The 14,300-nt window shown below is 41.9% G+C and overlaps 2 protein-coding genes across 8 annotated transcripts in view; one reads left to right on the top strand and one right to left on the bottom strand.

The window, feature by feature from the left end:
- The window catches only part of LOC120052789 (NLR family CARD domain-containing protein 3-like), a 99,605-nt gene extending 91,190 nt beyond the window's left edge, over positions 1 to 8,415 (top strand). For 3 of the 6 annotated variants that reach the window (XM_038999912.1, XM_038999911.1, XM_038999909.1), the window contains 4 exons: positions 23 to 196; positions 1,527 to 1,644; positions 4,662 to 4,891; positions 5,160 to 8,415. In XM_038999912.1, the coding sequence (XP_038855840.1) occupies positions 4,813 to 4,891; positions 5,160 to 7,018 (1,938 nt within the window). In that variant the 5' untranslated portion in view covers positions 23 to 196; positions 1,527 to 1,644; positions 4,662 to 4,812 and the 3' untranslated portion in view covers positions 7,019 to 8,415. Of the gene's footprint in view, positions 1 to 22; positions 197 to 1,526; positions 1,645 to 3,887; positions 4,892 to 5,159 lie in introns of those variants that run through there. The other 3 variants (XM_038999910.1, XM_038999914.1, XM_038999913.1) reach the window with 3 other exon arrangements.
- On the bottom strand, positions 7,265 to 8,998 carry LOC120052792 (ecto-ADP-ribosyltransferase 4-like). Of its 2 annotated transcripts, none has more exons than XM_038999919.1 (3): positions 8,779 to 8,998; positions 8,530 to 8,622; positions 7,265 to 8,075 (listed from the first exon to the last, which is right to left on the bottom strand). In XM_038999919.1, exons 2-3 carry the CDS (start codon positions 8,593 to 8,595, stop codon positions 7,323 to 7,325), a joined length of 819 nt encoding a protein of 272 aa, XP_038855847.1. In that variant the 5' UTR covers positions 8,596 to 8,622; positions 8,779 to 8,998; the 3' UTR covers positions 7,265 to 7,322. The 2 variants fall into 2 exon arrangements, with proteins under 2 accessions (XP_038855847.1, XP_038855846.1); XM_038999918.1 differs by having other exon boundaries at positions 7,265 to 8,078; positions 8,779 to 8,997.
- Positions 8,999 to 14,300: the final 5,302 nt, after the last annotated feature.

Genomic DNA, 14,300 nt, shown 5'->3' with positions numbered 1-14,300 from the left:
CTACTTCCCTCTCCTTGCCTAGGAGGAGCGAACAGAGATACCAGAATTGGAGTCACGTAGACAACCCTAACCTGACATCAGTTTATGATACACTCCTGTTACATCGCATGGCTGCCAGCAGGGATGTTGACACAGCATGAAAGAGCAAAACGGGAAGTAAATGGGAGGCTGAAATGATAACTGACATCCTGTAGAGGTTGGTATATCATAAAGAGGACGTTGAAACAAAATTAAAGTGCAAAAATATTCACCCAGAAAACCTTTTAGAGGCACAGTTGTTAATGGTGAAAAATCCCCTGGAACTTTTTAACTGTTGTAATTTCAGGCTTTCTTTGTAGGTCATTCTTATTCTGTCAAATAGGAGCCTCGATGACATCCACTGATAAGGACCAATTCAATAGCTATGCTTTGAGTTGTTAGCAAGATCAGGATAATCCGTCTTTTTAAATGCCTTTTGTCACATATCCCAATGTATAAGTTAAAACAAATGGAACATATATTTTAATACAATTCACTAGTGTGTTTGCTATGCTACTGCTGTGCCAAAGCTTATTTTCAGTATTGACTGTTTTGTTGTTTAAAGGAAGGTTCCTCCCCTGTATCTTTTTATAGCTGGTCATTGTTTAGCTTGCCGTTGGATAGCAGCTGTGTACATAACATAAAAAGAGCAGGTCTTTGAGATAAAGCCACCTACTCCTTAGAAGCTATGGCTGTTAGGCTCCTTTAGAAACTAAAGGTCCATAGATAAATGTTTTCCTTTCACCATGTATGTTGTATTGAAAAAATCTTTCTGAGGGGCAGATCTTGATTTGCCATTTAATCTTGAGTGACATTTTCCTCTTCTTATCGCTTTTCGCAAATGGTAGGTCTGGGCTAAATTGTAGCTCTTAATTAGCTTGTTTTGTTTAAAAACAATTATGACTGTAAACAGTGAATTACTAACTTTTTATTTAAAAATACTATAAAATTTCCAGCTTTGCTTCGAGATAACGTTGGCCTTTTCTTCCAGTCCTTTACCTCCATCTAGTGGTTGAATGTTTTTATATTTCAGGATACTGTAGACCGTACGTAATTGCCAGTGTTTCGCTCTGAGACAGTGTACTGTAAATTGTGTAAGTGTATCTTAAATCATGTGCAACCAAAATTTTCTCGAACAACCTTTCTGTGCTTTAGACTGTAGTCACGCCAATGTGCCATTATTATAACATTATTGTGAGTAAAAATTAAAACATTTGTCAAATATTTGGTAGCAAAACATGAGAGCCCCATTTATCATTCTATGTATTTATGTTATGTTCATTTTAATATTGTAATATTACTCTATTATTGTGTTTGTATTATTTATATGTTGTGGTAGAGTGTAATAATATGTTGTTATGTACTGTTTTAATTTGTATGTAATTGGATCCCAGGAAGAGTATTTAATAGGGACCTGGAATAAATACAAATAGAAACGTTATGTAATTTAATACGAAATTCAGATTGCGCAATATTGTAATTTGTTCAACTCCAATGTTTCGTTACAGGAAATAAGTAACCTTCCTACAGTGGTTCCTCCTTTAAAAATTGTGAGTTTACACCGCGGGATTTAGAGCTATATAAAACACACATTCGTTTTCAGTATGCAGCAGCATGGACAACGTGGTGAGTACCTTTACACTTTTAATTTGATTCCTGATCTATAGCATAACTCCACGAAATTACGTTTTGAACTGAAATCATGGAAGTGGGGTACGGAAGCAATCTTTCCCAATTGAAAGCAGTTAATCCATGCGTGAATTCAAGCAATAACGACACTGGATTATAAACTCCCGTTATAACTGATTATAGCTCCCGTCCGCCCACTCTAAATTGATGAAATCGCGCTTTGGTGATGAAATGTAACTTCCTTATGTTATAATATACATTTGACCGAGTCAAATATGATTATTCATGTTCTGAGTCGTTCAGTGGGGTCTTTCTCTGACATATCATTAACATTATATAAAGAAAAATTGGATTTCGTAACTTCATGCATCCGATAATAAACACCGAACTCTGTTGACAGAGCGGTGGTGCTTTCTCGCAGTAACTTTTGAGGGTTTACATGTGTTGGTCCTCTGCAAAATTGATTGTGAGAAATCTTCGAAAAAGAACTGGAATTTTTGTATGAAAAACGTACAGTATATTAAAATATGAAAATACTACATGGCATGTTTTATGTCCTCCAGATTCGAGAAGAAAAATGATGAGGTCAGCAGTGAGCCTGTCAATTAGCCTAATTCTCTCACAGTATCCAGCCTAGCTGACACAATGCTATTTTCCAGATGTTTTACCACTTTCATTCTCTGGCCTCCATTGATTTAGTCACCCTAATTTTGGCTATCCCTAAATGTAAACACTTTTGAACGGATTATGAATGAGACATGGGTTTGGACCATTGGTTTTCTTAGAGGAGTGTCTACACAATTAACATATTATTTTACCCATTGGTCAAAATATGTGTTTTTGATTGGAAACCCTAATGACATGTATTCATGTAATAGTCCACTCCATTACACTCAAAGGTGATTTAAACTTCAACCAGTGAATGCTAGCGATGACTAGCTATGCTAGCTATTCTACCAGTCTCTTAGAGTGTTAGCAAGCTAACAGCACACCCTGCATTCACATTTGTTTTTAAGGGATCTGCAGTAGGTTGATAACGATATTACCAAAGTATGTTGTATCATGAGAAAACAGTCATGGTATTTAATTTTCGAGAATGAACAAGATTTAACAAGGCAACCTTGGGGCTAATTTGACTGTGCGCAATGCAGTAGAGAGGTGTGGCTGCTGTGAAATGTTATTCCATGAGGAACTAACAGAGGCCCGGACGTTGGTGACGTCACCACGTTTTATTAAACAAAACCCCTGACTTTAATCATTTGGTAAAAAGTCTTTCCTCCCGTGACCCGAAAAACCGATAAGTGGTCAAGGAGAGCAAACGGAACACGGTCCTCCCCTCCTTGATATCCTCCTTTTGGCGAGGATGCACAAGAGAATCCTACCAGTTTTCTGAAGAGTTTTGAAATCTGCCACACCCCATTTGAATCAGCTGTTGTTTTCTTGAAGGAGAAACGTTTAAAAACGATATGCTACTTATCCTTTTATGTATAAAATGAACATCTAGCTAGATAAATTTGTATTACATTCAAGCGTATTCTCGTCCACTTTCATTTGAGAAAAGCCCCCCTTGTGTTTACGCTAGAGAAGTTACTTTTCACGAAGTCGTCTGTCTACTCTGAATGGTTTGAGTTAAAAACGACCCCCCAAGTCTTAGAGTCAGGTTTACAATGAAACGGGTGCAAACAAGGTCATAGAATTTATCTGATCCTCTGTTGTATCTCAGGTTTGTACTATTAGCTGTGAATCAGGGTTGGGCTCAATTCAGTTTTTTGGAATACACCCTCTAAGTGGTGTAGAATTTGAGTTGGAATAGCAGGAAGTAGAATTTAATTGATTGCAATTGAAGATTGTCTATTATATTGACAAGATTGTCAAATGACCACTTGTCAACAATGGAAATAGATGTCCTCAAACATGGAAGGCGGGTGGGAGGAGGTGACATCAGGTGGGAACATTCTATCCAGTGAAAGGGCAGATACATGTGTGAACAACAGGCCATAGAGACAGATAGAGGACTCATTGAAATATTTTAACTTTTTATTTAACCTTTATTTAACTAGGCAAGTCAGTTAAGAACAAATTCTTATTAACAATGACGGCCTATCCCAGCCAAACCCAGACGACGCTGAGCCAATTGTACGCCACCCTATGGGACTCCCAACCACGGCCTGATGTGATACAGCCTGGAATCAAACCAGGGCCTGTAGTAACGCCTCTTGCACTGAGATGCAGTGCCTTAGACTGCTGCGCCACTCGGGAGCATCTTTGTATCTGTGCCATTATAGCATCTGTAACAGCATGGGCAGCGCCATTAATGCTATCTCTATTTTAAAGTAGTCTGTTTCCTTCTTCTTCATTGGCTGATTGCTCCCTTCTCATAGGAATCCTCACCCAGTTGACTACTTTAAAGTGGTTGAAGCCCTCAATGGCAATGTCCATGCTAAAACAGGTTATATCTATGATGAGTCCTCTATCTATCTCTATGACAACAGGCACAACTCAGTTAAAGTCATTTTTTTCAAAGTTGCCGAAATGCCACGTGTGTCCACTTATGTGCATTCATAACAACCTAACCATTACAACATTTCTGTTCAATCAAATAAGTCTCACGTAGCAAATTAGCAATAACGTTTTTTGTTGACTAAATTCGACACCCTCATTGAACTCAATACAAAATATTCTCACTTTGTGGGCTTATTTTTGTGGACAGAATATAGAATAGAAGAGGCATTTTTTATTTCACCGAGTTCAATTCTATTTCCTTTAATTCAATTCCATATCCTGTTTACTACTTCGATTGGAATTCAATTCAAATTCAATCATTTAATTGGAATTTATCAGACATTCTCAATTCAATTCTGAATTGAGCCCAACCCTGTTTCCTATGGAAGATTGACAGTATCATTTAAAACAACTGATATTCCCATTCCGGTCAGCATTCTCTGATGTGACCCTCCAACCATCTTTTGAGGTACCATTTGAAATTTGACATTTCTATTGTGTTCTCATTTTAGTACATTTAACAGCCAAAACATGACTCCCACCCTTTATTCAAGAGCATGCTGAATTGAGCCCAACCCTGCTGTGAATCTCTTCCGGGAGGAAATCACAAGTGTATCCCAGACCAACCCCACGGATTGTGACGTCAGCCTGGCTCAGACTGCGATGGAGGATTCTGGCCAACAGGGGGTGACCTTGCCACACACCGAGGGAGAACGTACAGCCCATACTCAGAGGAGCAAGTGTAAGTAATTTATCTCTTCATGATTTTAATTTGCCTGGAATTATATACTGAATCTACTTCCTATTGACATTTCTTCTGTAGCTCATCTCACTGTGCACACAACATTTAGAGCTAAGTTCACTGGAGACAATAATATATTTAGTTTCATTCAGAATGTTTCTCTCTTGTAGGCATGCATACATACTTGTACACCTGCAAAAATTCCTAAACAATCTAATCTGAATTCCCTGTGTCTCGCTATCTCTCACTGTGTGTGTGTGTGTCCCAGCAGTAGGAGGAGTCAGAGAGAAGCTCCAATCAGAGCTGAGAGGGAGATACGTGTCATTGTGTGATGGAACCCCAGCAGGACAAGAGGTGTGGAGTCACTGCCTCACACACTCCTACGTTGAACTCCTCATCACAGAGGGCAACGTCCAATGGCACAACGATAGGCATGCTGCCACGCGACCCGTAAGGCCACCATCAGATATGCCCACTGCTAATGAGGAAGTAACGATCAAGCTTGACGATATCTTCAAACCGCCGCTATCTCCGGATCGGCCTCAAGTAAAAACCGTCCTGACGAAGGGACCCGCAGGCTCAGGGAAGACTGCGAGTGTCCAGAAGTTTGTTTTGAACTGGGCCGAGGACAGAGCCAATCAGGAAGTCGACTTCTTGTTTGTCTTTCCCTTCAGTGAACTCAATTGGCTGATAGACCGGAGCTTCAGTCTGAGTGGCCTCATCAGCCACTTCCACTTGTCCATGACGTCGGAGAGTGAGAACCCCGGTCTGGATCTGAGTCGGTCTAAGGTGGTCTTCATCTTGGACGGTTTGGACCAATTCAACCTTCCCCTGGACTTTGAAAGCATATCAGTAGAGTCTGACATCAATAAGGAGATGCCTTTGCCCATCCTCCTAGCGAACCTCATCTGGTGTCAGCTGCTTCTTCCCTTTGCCTACGTCTGGGTGATCACCAGGCCTGCGGCTGCCAGTTTCATCCCCATCGACTTCCTCCCCCAACAACAGTGCTTGACAGAGATACGGGGCTTCGACGACACCCAGAAGAGGGAGTTCTTTAGAAAGAGGTTTGGCAATCAGATTCTGGTGCACAAAGCTATCGCCCTAGTCATGAAAGCTATTGCCCTAGAGTCATCACGGAACCTCTGCGTCCTGTGCCAAACACCGTTGTGCTGTGAGATGTTGGCGACCATTTTAGAAAACACTGAGGCGGGAGAGTGTGTCGAGATAGACACTCTGACGCAACTATACACTCACTTTTTGCTTGTTCGGATTGGTTTGAAGAACGATCGAAATGGTGAACACTCAGAATCAATCAGAGAGGTTATTCGTAAGCTTGGGAAGCTGGCTTTTCTACAACAGGAAAGAGGAAGCCTCATATTCAGCGAGAGCGATGTGAAGGAATGCGGAATCAACGTCTCTAAAAGTTCCACATTCCACAGGTTGTGTAGGCCGCTCATCGCAGGGTGTGAGATGTACCTGGAGGAAATGTACCGCTTTGCATACACAGGCATTCAAGACTACCTAGCTGCCCTGCACGTGTTTCTCACCTACACAAATAAAAGGAGAAACCTAGTACTCCAACCTACTACACTCTTTGATCGATTGAAAGGGACGTTCAGGAGAGCAACCCTTTTAAACCTCCACAGATGCACCGTGGACAGGGTTTTACGGAACACGCACGGAACTTATGACCTCTTCCTCTGCTTCCTCCTTGGCCTCTCAACAACACCCAACCAGACTCTCTTAGATCTAGCATGTCTAGGGAAAGGTTTAAAGGTCACAGGCTCCAAGGGGATTACAGAGATCACGGCGGAATACATCAAGCAGGCGATCAAGGCTGAGCCTTACCCTCAGACCACACTGGCGCTTTTCCGCGGTCTGCGGGAGCTAGGGGACGCCTCGCTGGGCAGGGAGGTCCGACGCTACCTGGCCTCCGAGTCCCGGTGGGGGTTCCTGCTGGAGCCCGACCAATGCTGGGAGCTGGCGGACATGCTTTGGGCAGGCGGGGAGATGGAGAGGGAAGTGTTTAGGGAGATGGAACGTTTGAGTTGGATGCGCCGAATGAGCATGTGGGGCTTTTGGAGGATGCAGACTGTACTGGGGGACAGACATTGGCAGGTCTACTAGAAAGACATCACTGCTGTATGAATGGTCTACTAGGGAGACATCACCACGGACTGTACTGCCACATCTACTAAATTGCCACTGCATGAGACTGTTGAGGAATTTCAAGTTTAGAGAGGTGTATAGGTACATTAGGAAGGTAGGTTTGAGTGTTTTATATGTAGAGAAAGAGAAAGTGATGATTGCAATCCATGTTTATGGCTCTGAGTAGTGGGTAGTAGAGTCTACTGAAAAATCTTAAAATCAATCGATTCTTCAAACAAACAAACTTTATTTGCTTAGAGCTTTGTACAAGCTAACTTGCCGATCACATGGCAGAAGTCATAGCGCAGTTGAGATTGGTCATAGTGCCAATAGACTCCAGGTAGAAGTGCCATGTCAGAGCACCTCTCCAGTTGCTAGGTACCTTCTTTACCGCCACCACCCTGAACAGCTCGTAGGGTGGCACCAGCACATTGAGGCCTGAAGAGGAGCGGCAGTGGCGCGAATGCAAGCGGGGCAGCAGGTGCCCGTGGCACGTCCGGATGGTCAGGTCAAAGCTGGAGCTGTACCGCCGCGTGGACGCCAGGACAAAGTGCCCGGTGCGCACCTGATCCCCCACCTCCCCTCGCAAGTTGTCCCCGCGCCCGCTGTCAGCATACACCAGCAGGCAGCCCTTCCCATCCTGCTCCGCCTCTGCCTCCTCCCGCCCTATCAGGAGCCGCAGGGCGTCGGTCAGCAGGAAGTGGAGGGACTTGAACAGGAAGTACCGGCGGTAAACATTGGCGTCGGGGCCCAGAGATCTAGCTTCCACGTCGAAGATCAAAGGGAAGGTGCGGTTGTATGTGTTTGTGTAGAGGGTCAACGCTGTGACATGGAGGTCGGTGAGGTTCGCCACCGTCACATTGCAGCGTTCAGCTTGCGACCAGGCGGTGGAGAAAGAAGGGCTGGCCTGGCGTTCCCTGGTCAGCAGGTCGCCCGCGGTGATGTTCCCCATCATCTCTTCCCTGCACGTCGGGTAGCGGTCGTCCACCGAGCTCAGTTCCATGTTCAACCGCTCCTCATCACACCGACACTGGCACTGCTGAGGACAGCTATACAGCATTACAATCATTCTGGCACTGCAGAGGACAGCTATACAGCATTACAATCATTCTGGCACTACTGAGGACAGCTATACAGTGTTAGAATCATTCTGGCACGGCTGAGGACAGCTGTTCACTGTTAGCATATATACTGTATATGGCTACATATATAAATATAAAGCTCTGGCTTCCTGTAAATTGTGTCACCAATATATTCAAATAATATGTACAACTGGGGTGACAGGTAGCCTAGTGGTTAGAGCGTTTGGCCAGTAACCGAAAGGTTGCTAGATCAAATCCCTGAGCTGACAAGGTAAAACTCTGTCGTTCTGCCCCTGAACAAGGCAGTTAACCCACTGTTCCTAGGCCGTCATTGTAAATAAGAATTTGTTCCTAACTGATTTGTCAAGTTAAATAAAGAATAAATAAAATAAAACTGGGGTCACCCACCTCTGCACTGTTGACTGGCGTGAGCATTGTTGCCAAGAGCAACAGGACTCCTGCCAAGTATTTCATAATAATGCAGGTTGACAGCAAAACAACCTGTTGATAGAATGTTGAAAAATAATCTCTAATTTCCTAATACTGGTATTTTTACAATGAAACAACATGACTGATGAATCTTGGTCAGTCAGTCGTAACTGCTGGTGTGTGTGTGTGTGTGTGTGTGTGTGTGTGTCAGCAAGTGTCTGTCCTTACCGGATCTCTGTCCTCTCTTTGTCCAGTCCCAGATAGTTTTAGCTGACACTTTAGGTCTATCCTGTTAAGCAGTTCTGTTTTTAACCCACATGAATTCAGATGAAGGAAAGGAAACTATTGAGATTAAACTACTGTTTGACCCAGCGTGCACTGACCCTCAACGCCCACACATGAATTGGCCAATATCACCCACACTCACTCTCTCCCAATCCTTGTGAGTTGGTTTCCCAAAGGCCAGAAGAAAATATAGTGTACATGCCATAACTTTTGAAATCGTGGGTGTGTTTTATGTGGTGGCAGACTTACAAATACGTATATGCAACCCCCCCCAAAAAATTGCATGAGCTAATTAACAATAAATGCGTTTATTTTCAGAATGCTGGATACAATAATGCTCGAACGCAAGAGAAAGCCACCAGCGTTGCGCACATGTACAATCCATGTCTCAGTTGTCTCAAGACTTAAAAATCCTTCTTTAACCTGTCTCCTCCACTTCATCTACACTGATTGAAATGGATTTAACAGGTGACATCAATAAGGGATCATAGCTTTCACCTGGATTTACCTGGTCAATCTGTGTCATGGAAAGACCAGGTGTTCATGTTTTGTACACTCAGTGTACGTGTGTAATATTATCACATCTGACATTAACTTAATTACTGTTTAAAGATTTGCATTTAACTTGTTGATACTACATTAGCTATAATATAAAAAAATGCACTACTAATTGCCATTCTATTATATCAATGAAACCATAATTAAATGTACTGATGTCAATTATTATGTTATTATTCAAATTAGATTTTAGTCATGAATCTAGGCTAAAGCTATTGCTAACTCTAAAGGATATCACATTCTGTTTGTATAGTGAAAGGATGTTATCGTACATTATGACATGTTCACTGTGCTCTCGCATACCCATTGATTAGTTTATGAGCAGGGCTTGTCACTCCATGACTGAATAGATCCAAAGTAGGGTGAATTATTGAAACTGTTAAATACCACACAATCCTCACTACCCAGATTAATATCTGGCTGTCCTTGTCTCCAGAACCTACGAACTAACAAGTTAAGAGGAAGATTATATTAAGTCTTCAGCATTTAGTAGAAGATCCAAGAATCTACACAATCCATTTGTATTTTTAAAGAGGTAATAACAGCTAGACTTGAATCACCTCCAACTGACAGGACAGCATCCTGCAGAAGGAAAGCATATCTGTCAATACAGTCATATAACTTCAATATATCATAATACTTTTTTCACATCAACTCAAATTCAAACCCAAATTCATTCTGAGATCTTTCTTTCCAAGCTCTGCCATTGTCCTTTGTAACTGGTATTTCCCTTCAGCCAAGGTGTTAAAATGGGCCTGTAACTGGTCTCTGTCTTTATTCAAGACGTTGAAAGAAGTCTCCAGCTGGTCTCTCTCCTTAGTCAGGTTTTCGTAACTAGTTCTTCCTTCTCTGAAGTATGGTTGGCAGTTAGAAGAGAAAGACTTCTGGACAGTTGATTGTTGTCATCGTCATCTGTGATGGAACAGAGAAAAAATTTATCATATTATGTTTCTTTACACACAAAAAAACCCTACCACCTGTGAATGTTGAATACTCACAGTGTACAGAGAGACATATATATTATTTTTTTCACCTTTATTTAACCAGGTAGGCCAGTTGAGAACAAGTTCTCATTTACATCTGCGACCTGGCCAAGATAAAGCAAAGCAATGCGACACAAACAACAACACATGGAATAAACAAACATACAGTCAATAGCACAATAGAAAAGTCTATATACAGTGTGTGCAAATGAGGTAAGATAAGGGAGGTAAGGCAATAAATAGGCCATAGTGGCGAAATAATTACAATTTAGCAATTAAACACTGGAGTGATAGATGTGCAGAAGATTAATGTGCAAGTAGAGATACTGGGGTGCAAAGGAGCAAAAAATAAATAACAGTATGGGGATGAGGTAGTTGGTTGGGCTATTTACTGGTGGGCTATTTACAGGTGCAGTGATCTGTGAGCTGCTCTGACAGCTGGTGCTTAAAGTTAGAGAGGGATATATGAGTCTCCAGCTTCAGTGATTTTTGCAATTCGTTCCAGTCATTGGCTGCAGAGAACTGGAAGGAAAGGCGGCCAAAGTAGGATTTGGCTTTGGAGGTGACCAGTGAAATATACCTGCTGGAGCGCGTGCTATGGGTGGGTTCTGTTATGGTGACCAGTGAGCTGAGATAAGGCGGGGCTTTACCTAGCAAAGACTTATAGATGACCTGGAGCCAGTGGGTTTGGCGATGAATATGAAGCGAGGGCCAGCCAACGAGAGCATACAGGTCGCAGTGGTGGGTAGTATATGGGGCTTTGGTGACAAAACGGATGGCACTGTGATAGACTGCATCCAATTTGCTGAGTAGAGTTTTGGAGGCTATTCTGTAAATGACATCGCTGAAGTCAAGGATCGGTAGGATAGTCAGTTTTACGAGGGTATGTTTGGCAGCATGAGTGAAGGATGCTTTGTTGCGAAATAGGAAGCTGATTCTAGATTTAATTTTGGATTGGAGATGCTTAATGTGAGTCTGGAATGAGAGTTTACCTAGGTATTTGTAGTTGTCCACATATTCTAAGTCAGAACCGTCCAGAGTAGTGATGCTGGACAGGCGGGCAGGTGCGGGCAGCGATCGGTTGAAGAGCATGCATTTAGTTTTACTTGCATTTAAGAGCAGTTGGAGGCCACGGAAGGAGATTTGCATGGCATTGAAACTCATCTGTAGGTTAGTTAACACAGTATCCAAAGAAGGGTCAGAGGTATACAGAATGGTGTCGTCTGTGTAGAGGTGGATCAGAGAATCACCAGCAGCAAGAGCGACATCATTGATGTATACAGAGAAAATAGTCGGCCCGAGAATTGAACCCTGTGGCACCCCCGTAGAGACTGCCAGAGGTCCGGACAACAGGCCCTCCGATTTGACACACTGAACTCTGTCTGAGAAATAGTTGGTGAACCAGGCGAGGCAGTCATTTGAGAAACCAAGGCTGTTGAGTCTGCCGATAAGAATGTGGTCTTGTGACTGCGGTCAGCAAGATAACACACAGCAGTCCCAGAGAAACTGATGCCAGTCTGTAAGGCTGACAGTTCTGATTCCCAAGTTTCAGTCCTGCAGGTGTAGAGAAACAAATATAATATACACCTGACTTAGTCCTACTGTATCTATCTTAGTCTTTCCAGCTGACCAGTTTCTCCCTCATAAACCAATGCTGTTCTGATACCAAGAGGAACTGATGCTGTGGTCTTCAACCACACACAGACAGACAGTAACAGCAATTCTGTCCTCCTCTACTACCATTTCCATGAAATAATTTGGTTCCAATTCAAAAGGAATTTGTTTTGTGTGAAATGTGTCATTACTACATAGAAAGAGGTGATGATTTTGAACATGATTCTGATTGATTTATTGATTTATAAAACATGGCAGCGTTTGCAGCGTTTCATACATACTTATAACAGGTGATAATATTATACATGCCTTTAGTATTAGCAGTGTGTTAGTGTTAGCAATATTTCTCCTCCATGTCCCCTCCATATGTAGTACATCTTTCATTTGAGTACACATATATTTCCATTTATATCCAACAGCAATGTGTTTCACTTTCTCAGTGCAATGTGTTGACCTCTGTGTTGATAAAATGTCCCTATGTCCTCATCGCAGTTTTTTATAAATGTCTGATGTGTTTAGGTTGTCTGTTTTGCATAGAATATTTCCATGATTAGATGTTCACCTGCCCGGGGACTACAGATGGAAAATAGGTCTTAGCTAAATCTGGTGTGACTCATCATTTCTCAGTATCTCTCAGATGTATGTTTTTGTCCCGCAAAGTAAACGTAATAAATAAATAAAGATCTGTTTAAGAATCTGTTAACACACTTGCTTGTTCCAGCCTGTGGACTCTGGTGTAAAGTCTCATAACCAGCAGCCAGATCATCACAGCCTTTCACACTGACCTCCTCTACATTGGCATAGACGTCCTCGTCTTTCTCCATATCTCAATGATAACAACTGGTGTATAATGTATACTGTGTAACTCTGTGGTCTCTATCTCTCTCTCCCTCTTTGTCTTCTGTCTCACTGATGCTCTGAGAATGAATTCAGTCCACAGTCCCAATTGAAATGAGGTGAAAAACGTGTGTATGCACTCTATGTATGAGAGAGAGAGAGAGAGGTTTCTTTTCCCCAATATTCATGTAAATAAACATAATTGTATTTTGTTTAATTGAGGTGAGTAAAATACTGGACAATTTGTAGATTTTATTCAGAATAGCCACACAAATGGAGGGGCTCAAGCCTGGGATCCGTAGGGAAAATGGTCAAGAATGGTCAGTGGCTAGGTCGCTGGCCTGAATCAACACCTACACCTGTACAGTACAGTGTGCACGCACTCTCCTCCAATCCCATGAGTAGATTATCCCACAGTTACCAGAGGAATTGAATTGGTCCCATGTTTGCATTGCTAAAGCACAAAGCTCTGTTTCACTTCATTATAGTTATTGATAGAATAAGTCATTTGATTAAGTGACATTATTATATTAAACATCTTGACTCTGAGTGCGTGTTATTATGACAACACAACACAGATTTCTAAAAAAGCATATGAACAAAGGTCAAATGATTAATACTTTTATTGTCAGTTTGCACGATACAATAAATGAAAAGATGGCTGATCTCTTAGCTTCTAAAATGTTTATTTGTCAAATCATTCCATCTGACAAAGACATTATCAGTTTAAAGCAGCTGTCTTGTTGTATGGATAGATTATGACTGAACCTACATGTTGCATCAGCTTCCAATTTAGTTGCATTCTCATATTACAACACAATCAATTCTCTTAAGCAATCTGAAGTAATTCTAGCTACTACTGTAATGTTCTGCGCTTTGACCTTCTATATGCCTTTCTAGTCAGTAGAGGGCGCACGTTAGTCATAGTTAACTGTAATGTTTTGTCAAGATTCATTTTAATTGTCTCTACAATTTGTGCTACTAATGAAATGCAGGAGAAATTAACCTTTATGTCGAAAAAGAAATCTAAACGCTTTTGCAAATTCAAAAGGGAGTTCAGATTATCTGAAACATATGCCAAAACAGCCGATTTGAAGAATTAACGTCTGACGTAGATTCAAAGTTAGCTTTCGTTAATTTTAATCGTTAGCTAATTAGCGGGACTTTTTTTTTTACATGTGTTATGGGTCATCTGTTTTCCTGCCAGGACTTGTCAGCATGAACTTGTAGGAGATGCTTAGTTTTGTAACAATGGAATTCAGATATTCTCCTGTGGGCAGATGCCATCGCGATGTGTAGGCCTATTAGGACGACACGTTAGGTGTGTAGTTGCATACCCAATGGGTAAGCAATGAGCAAGGCTGGTCATTCCATGATTGTATAATTCCCAGGTTATCGCTGAAGCTGTTGAAGACTGCACAGTTCTCACCCTCCTGGGCATTATTTGGCTCTCCTTTTCTCCAGAACCTAAGA

This window comes from Salvelinus namaycush, chromosome 8 (genome assembly GCF_016432855.1).
Source record: "Salvelinus namaycush isolate Seneca chromosome 8, SaNama_1.0, whole genome shotgun sequence".
In the NCBI taxonomy this organism is placed as follows: Eukaryota; Metazoa; Chordata; class Actinopteri; order Salmoniformes; family Salmonidae; genus Salvelinus; species Salvelinus namaycush.
Note: the sequence above shows the minus strand (reverse complement) of the source record. Positions and strands in the feature narration are given on the sequence as shown.

Coding starts and splice junctions, on each gene's coding strand:
- LOC120052792 (XM_038999918.1), bottom strand. CDS start 8,595: ATGAAATACTTGGCAGGAGTCCTGTTGCTCTTGGCAACAATGCTCACG. Junction 8,079..8,529: donor CGCCAGTCAACAGTGCAGAG/GTGGGTGACCCC, acceptor AGCTGTCCTCAG/CAGTGCCAGTGTCGGTGTGA.